The sequence below is a fragment of the Gallinula chloropus genome (assembly GCF_964237585.1).
Source record: "Gallinula chloropus genome assembly, chromosome: 2".
Classification (NCBI taxonomy): domain Eukaryota; kingdom Metazoa; phylum Chordata; class Aves; order Gruiformes; family Rallidae; genus Gallinula; species Gallinula chloropus.
In genome coordinates, this window is record NC_140086.1 from 100,284,121 (window position 1) to 100,290,785 (window position 6,665).

The window sequence follows — 6,665 nt, forward strand, 5'->3', positions numbered from 1 at the left end:
TGTCCAGCCTGCCAAACCCACTTCTACCTCAGACTTCATCAAATAGCGTGATCTTCCCCAACCCACTGGTTAGCATTGCTGCGACGGCTAACGCGCTCGATCCTCTGTCCGCCCTTATGAAGCACCGCAAAGGAAAGCCACCAAATGTGTCAGTGTTTGAACCCAAGTCAAGCTCTGAGGATCCTTTTTTTAAACATAAATGCCGATTTTGTGCCAAGGTCTTTGGGAGTGACAGTGCTTTACAAATTCACCTCCGCTCGCATACAGGCGAAAGACCTTTTAAATGTAACATATGCGGAAACCGCTTTTCCACAAAGGGCAACCTGAAAGTTCATTTTCAGAGGCATAAAGAGAAATACCCTCATATTCAGATGAACCCTTATCCTGTTCCAGAATACCTCGATAATGTGCCCACCTGCTCTGGAATCCCATATGGGATGTCACTGCCCCCTGAAAAACCGGTCACAACGTGGTTAGATAGCAAACCTGTTTTACCAACTGTCCCAACTTCCATCGGGCTCCAGCTGCCCCCCACTATACCCGGTGTGAACAGTTACGGAGATTCTCCAAGTATCACTCCTATGAGCAGGTCACCCCAGAGGCCTTCTCCTGCCTCCAGCGAATGCACTTCTCTATCCCCGAGCCTCAACACTTCTGAGTCGGGCGCTCCGGCATCTGCTGAATCCCCACAGCCCCTTCAGAGCGGCTCATCTCTGACCAAGGCAGAACCTGTCACTCTGCCTCCCACGAACACGCGGCTCGGGGACCTCTCTGCAGGTGGGCAAGTTTCCACAGCTTCCACGTCTTCAATTCCTACTGCTGTTACAGACAGCAGCGTTGCAACGAGCCTCCCAAACCCTGTGCTTCCAGCGGTGTCTGACCAGTTTAAGGCAAAGTTTCCATTCGGTGGTCTGCTAGACTCTATGCAAACGTCAGAAACCTCAAAACTACAACAGCTAGTGGAGAACATTGATAAGAAGATGACAGACCCAAATCAATGTGTCATTTGTCACCGTGTGCTTAGTTGTCAGAGCGCTCTCAAGATGCATTACAGAACGCATACAGGAGAAAGACCATTTAAATGCAAAATTTGTGGACGTGCCTTTACTACGAAAGGCAATCTAAAAACACATTTTGGAGTTCATCGAGCGAAGCCACCACTTAGAGTACAGCACTCGTGTCCCATTTGTCAGAAGAAATTTACAAATGCGGTTGTTCTTCAGCAGCACATTCGTATGCATATGGGTGGGCAAATTCCAAACACACCGCTACCAGAGGGCTTCCAGGATGCCATGGACTCAGAGCTTTCCTATGATGAGAAGAACGTTGACACGCTGAGCAACTTCGACGATGACATTGATGAAAATTCTATGGAAGAGGACCCAGAGCTAAAGGACACAGCAAGTGACTCGTCCAAACCCCTTATCTCTTACTCTGGGTCATGTCCTTCTTCGCCACCTTCTGTGATCTCTAGTATTGCTGCTTTGGAGAATCAAATGAAAATGATTGATTCTGTCATGAACTGTCAGCAGCTGACCAGTTTAAAATCCATAGAAAATGGATCAGGGGAAAGTGACCATTTGAGCAATGACTCCTCATCAGCCGTTGGTGATCTTGAAAGCCAGAGTGCAGGCAGCCCTGCAATGTCAGAGTCTTCTTCCTCCATGCAAGCTTTGTCTCCTGTAAATAGCAATAGCGAAAGTTTCCGATCAAAGTCCCCGGGCCTCAGTAACCAGGAAGAGCCACAAGAAATACAATTAAAGACAGAAAAACCAGACAGCCCACCACCCGCAACTGAAAATGGAGGCGCATTAGATTTGACATCCACCAACCCGGGAAGACCGGTCATCAAAGAGGAGGCTCCTTTTAGCCTGCTGTTCCTGAACAGAGAACGTGGTAAGTTTAAAAGTACTGTTTGTAATATCTGTGGCAAGCCTTTTGCTTGTAAGAGTGCATTGGAAATTCACTACCGCAGCCATACTAAAGAACGTCCATTTGTTTGTACAGTCTGCAGTCGTGGGTGTTCCACTATGGGTAATTTAAAACAGCACTTACTGACGCACAAATTAAAAGAGCTGCCTTCTCAGTTATTTGAACCCAACTTTACTCTAGGTCCCAGCCAAAGTACTCCTAGCCTGGTCACCAGTACAGCGCCTACCATGATCAAAATGGAAGTGAATGGTCACAGCAAGCCGATCTCTTTGGGTGAGGTCCCCTCGCTTCCAGCTGGAATCCAGGTTCCTGCTGCACCACAGACAGTGATGAGTCCGGGGATCACCCCTATGCTGGCACCCCCCCCTCGCCGGACTCCCAAGCAGCACAACTGTCAGTCGTGCGGGAAGACCTTCTCCTCAGCAAGTGCACTGCAGATACACGAGCGCACCCATACCGGTGAAAAACCGTTTGGTTGCACAATCTGTGGTAGAGCTTTTACCACAAAGGGGAATCTTAAGGTAAGAGGCCACATAAAACCGTAAAGGCTTGGGAGGAGGGGGTTTTAAGGCACTGTGCTTGAACTCAGCAGGTTTTAGTGCCGAGTGTTTGTCCCAAAGACAAGAGAGAAGGGACCTTCAGGGAAATGCTTGCTGCGTAGTGGTGGTTTTTACGCTTCCACTATGTCGAAGACAGGGACTGGAAAGCGGCTGTGCAGTGACGTGAACTTTAAAACTGGTTCTGGGTGTACATGCATGGACGTTGTAGTTCTCCTGACACACACAGTCAACTGATGGGCATGTTCTTGCAGACCATCAGTGTGAAATAACCTTGCCACAAACCAGAAATGCAGAGCTTGCTCAGCTCCTTGGGCGTCTCTCAGATTTCCATTTTCTTTTCTGCTTTGCAGCTGTTGCAGAGTAGAAAGCTGCTTCCCACTGATTTGCAGCGGGTTACCTCAGGACTGATGCCTCTTATTCTCTCAGTCTGGTTAACAATCAGGGTACAGCCTGGGGAATAAATTTTTAAGTGTTCTTTTAAAAAATATTAAATTTAGCGAAATAATCAATGCCTCTGTCATGAGATAAAATACTATGAAAATAGACAAGATGTAAAAACAGGAAGGGCAGAAACAACTGCTCACCTTCTAGTACAAGTAATGCCTGTGGTAATCTTCAGTATGTGAGGATTGGCAGCTTCCACGTGAAATTGCCAAACCTGAGAGGATGCGTACTCTTTATTCTTGTGGTGCTGTGTTTGTTTTCACTGAGAAGAAACAAATGCACATTGAAAATTTACTATGGAGCTCGGTTTTCTTTGTATAGGTTGACTGGGTCTTAGAACCATGTCTTAACTGGAATTGATTTGTTTTCAATGTGAATTAAAAGGTTTTATTATTATGTTTTTTTTTTTTAAAAAAAAAGCAAGTGATACTGTAGGTAACAGCATTTCAGGCCAGCCGCCTCACTGGAATGCACTAACTTGTGGGTGCTTTTGTCCCCATTTTCTCCACAGGTTCACATGGGAACTCACATGTGGAATAACGCCCCTGCACGCCGTGGCCGCCGCCTCTCCGTGGAGAACCCCATGGCTCTGCTCGGTGGTGACGCGCTCAAGTTCTCCGAGATGTTCCAGAAGGATTTGGCAGCTCGGGCCATGAACGTTGACCCCAATTTTTGGAACCAATACGCTGCAGCTATCACTAACGGACTTGCTATGAAGAACAATGAGATTTCTGTCATACAGAACGGAGGCATTCCCCAGCTCCCAGTAAGTCTAGGCGGAGGCGCCATCCCGCCCTTAAGTAACCTTACCGGTGGCATGGACAAAGCTCGCACGGGCAGCAGCCCTCCCATTGTGGGTCTGGACAAAGCAAGTTCTGAAACAGGAGCCAGTCGTCCCTTCACCAGATTTATTGAGGATAATAAAGAGATTGGCATAAATTAAAAGCATTCATTCCGAATAACTGTTGGACTGCTTCTTGACACACCACTTGTCCTGTTTGATGTACAGCTTTTGAAGCTAAGCATTAGTTTCCTGACCCAAACGCATAGGTTCCCTTTAAAGTTTCACCCATAGCAGAAATACATAACTTTGTGGCTGCTGAAAAGTTGTCTTGCAAGATCTGCATGGTACTTCTTTCAACAGTGAGTTTGACTGTTACCGAGAACTTTGAAAACTTTTAATTTAACAGAAAACAAACAAATCATGGGATAACTTCATTAGAAACAGAAAGAGGCTAGTCTACGTCCACTTTGCTTCTTACAAAACTTACTGAGAAAGGGGGGGGCTTCATTATGGCATCCTGTCACACTTATTTGCTGGTTTCGTTCAAATTAGTTAGCAACTTGGACTATGTTTTTAGGAATCTTAATCTTAAATAAGTGATTTAGTACCCCAATGCTGTGTATTATTACAGTATCCTTGTCTGTAGTATTTATAATGTTAAGATTATGCGGGTAACAGACAATATACTAGCCCCAAACTTAAATGAAGCTTTTGTATTGCAAAATACATCTGGCTATGTGATTTTTCTTTTTTTGGTTTGTTTGTTTGGGTTTTTTCTTTTTTTTTTTTTTTTTTGAAGCAAGTTTTGGTTTACTATAAATAAGTGGTTTATTTCAATGCAGGCAAAATTGTGAAGTTTTATTGGGAAAGATAGCATGCTTTTCATGTGCAAGTACCTGTCAGTAACAAACCTTTTTTTTATTTAAATATTTGTAGCTGCTATGTGGACAGTTGTTCTATTAAATGAAAAAAAATGTAGTGTGGACTTTAGTTCAATGATTGGAAAACAAGTTACAGACAAACCTTAGCACCATAAATTATTCACAACATTATTAAACAGTTGTGAGTAAATACTCCATGTTATCAAAGCTGTACAATAAAAAGGTAATGTTTGTATAATGTGGTTGCAAACTCTTAATTTATACTATTGCACTTTTAGTATTTTGTATTAGGGAGGTTTGTCTATAATTTGAAACTGAACAAAGACGTAAACTATTTTATAAATAGTACTTCAACTTAAAGGAATAAGGAGGAGAACCCTGTTGCAGTTTCTTGTTTTGTTTTAAGGTCAAACAATGAGAGATCTCAATTAACTAAGCAGAAAAGCCACAGAGAACTGTCAGATCCTTAGGAAATATGGGGCCTGCCATTTCTTAAATGGAAATGATTCATTTAACTTTTCTACAAAGCCCACTTAAAAGCGTGACCACCCCCGACAGAATTGATACATTTATCTTAGGAGTGTGGTATTAATACAAGCCTAGGATAGAGGAAGGAGAACATTGTGTAGGTTTAATTTTACTGTAATCTGTTCTGTCTCTTTCACACATACCCACGAGAAAGATGTCGACTGCCTAATAACACTGGAACAAAACGATAACTTTTGGGCAGTGTGAGCAGTGGTAACATGCAAATATTCTGTATTTATTTCCAACTCTTGCTGATTATCTTCTCAGATTGCTCCGAAGCACAATGTACTCTGATTAATCAAATATAATTTTATGTTGATTGCATTGTTTAAATTACACCGAGTAAATAAAGGGAATGGTTCCACTCATAAGCTAGGCTGGGGATGCTGAGGAGACTGGGGCTCAATCAAAACTTGAACAGTAAATGTTTTGTGTACTACCTCATTTTTGTGCATTACAAGTATGGTGGAGTTGACACTATGAACTTCTGTCCAGCAGAATTGCTTGAGGGACATTATGGGTAGCTGGGTAACAGCACAAGGAGTTTTATGCCCCTGAGAACGAATCAGACAGTGAGGTCTTCTCAGTTGAGACTGAAAAATAGGACAATCTTTCTTATACAACAAAAACCATTACTGTAAGAGGATGGACTATTTCTGCCATCATATAATGGAGTGAAAAGAGGTTCAGAGACTTATTAGCTGTTTGTTTCTGTTGGAAATGAACAATGAACTCTATAGCTCCATTTTCTACAGTGATGAGCTAGAGATATATAGATATATATATCTATATATAAGCAAAACTCTATATCTGTAACACCTCTACAATATAACATCTTTTTTTGCCACAGTGTGTGGGTGGTTAGGGGTGTTTCCAAGCATTGGAAAAAAAGAAAACTGAGGTGGCTTAATGTTGCTGTATTTCAGCAATTGAATGTTTTTATTTATCTGTGTCATTTTTTGGTGTGACTTTTTTTTGGTTAGTATTTGGTACCATGTAGTGTTATCTCTATTCCCTAAAGGATGTGTATAACTTAAAAAAAAAAAAAAAAAAAAAAAAAAAAACAAAAAAAAAACCAAAAAAAAAAGAAAGAAAAAAAAGATAAGAAAAAATGAAAAAACCCCAAGAAAAAAGATGTAAAGTGTTGTAAATAAGATGGTTGATGATGGTACAGTAAGACTGACCCCATTTTGTATTCAGGGTTAGGCTATTCCTCTCTGCATGGTGAAGAGAGACACTATTTTTATACTGTGATACCATGTAGGGCTAGGAGCCTCCCTGAACCAGCTGGGAATTGTTACCTAGATCCAATATTTTTTATTATTAAATCTTGTTGGCTTGACACATCTACTGATTGAAATGGATGTCTTAGTCTAGGTTACTATTTTTGTCATATGGAATTGAATAAAATGCAGGATGTAATATTATTTCTGAATTGCGTTCCTTGATTATTCTAATAACAGAGCAAGATACGAGACTAAGGTCACTTGTGGTAGATTGGTGTCAATGACTTCTAATCGTCGCATCTGAAAATCA

The 6,665-nt window shown here is 41.9% G+C and overlaps 1 protein-coding gene across 2 annotated transcripts in view; it reads left to right on the forward strand.

Annotated features, from left to right (window-relative positions):
• Positions 1-3,879, forward strand: part of SALL3 (spalt like transcription factor 3) — a gene marked incomplete at both ends in the record, with an annotated part of 19,900 nt that extends 16,021 nt beyond the window's left edge. Inside the window, 3 exons of one of the 2 annotated variants that reach the window (XM_084279712.1) lie at positions 1-1,896; positions 2,113-2,453; positions 3,448-3,879. The exon at positions 1-1,896 is cut by the window's left edge and continues 1,041 nt beyond it. In XM_084279712.1, coding sequence (XP_084135838.1) covers positions 1-1,896; positions 2,113-2,453; positions 3,448-3,879 — 2,669 coding nt within the window. Of the gene's footprint in view, positions 2,454-3,447 lie in introns of both variants that reach the window. The other variant, XM_084279711.1, reaches the window with a different exon arrangement.
• Positions 3,880-6,665: the final 2,786 nt, after the last annotated feature.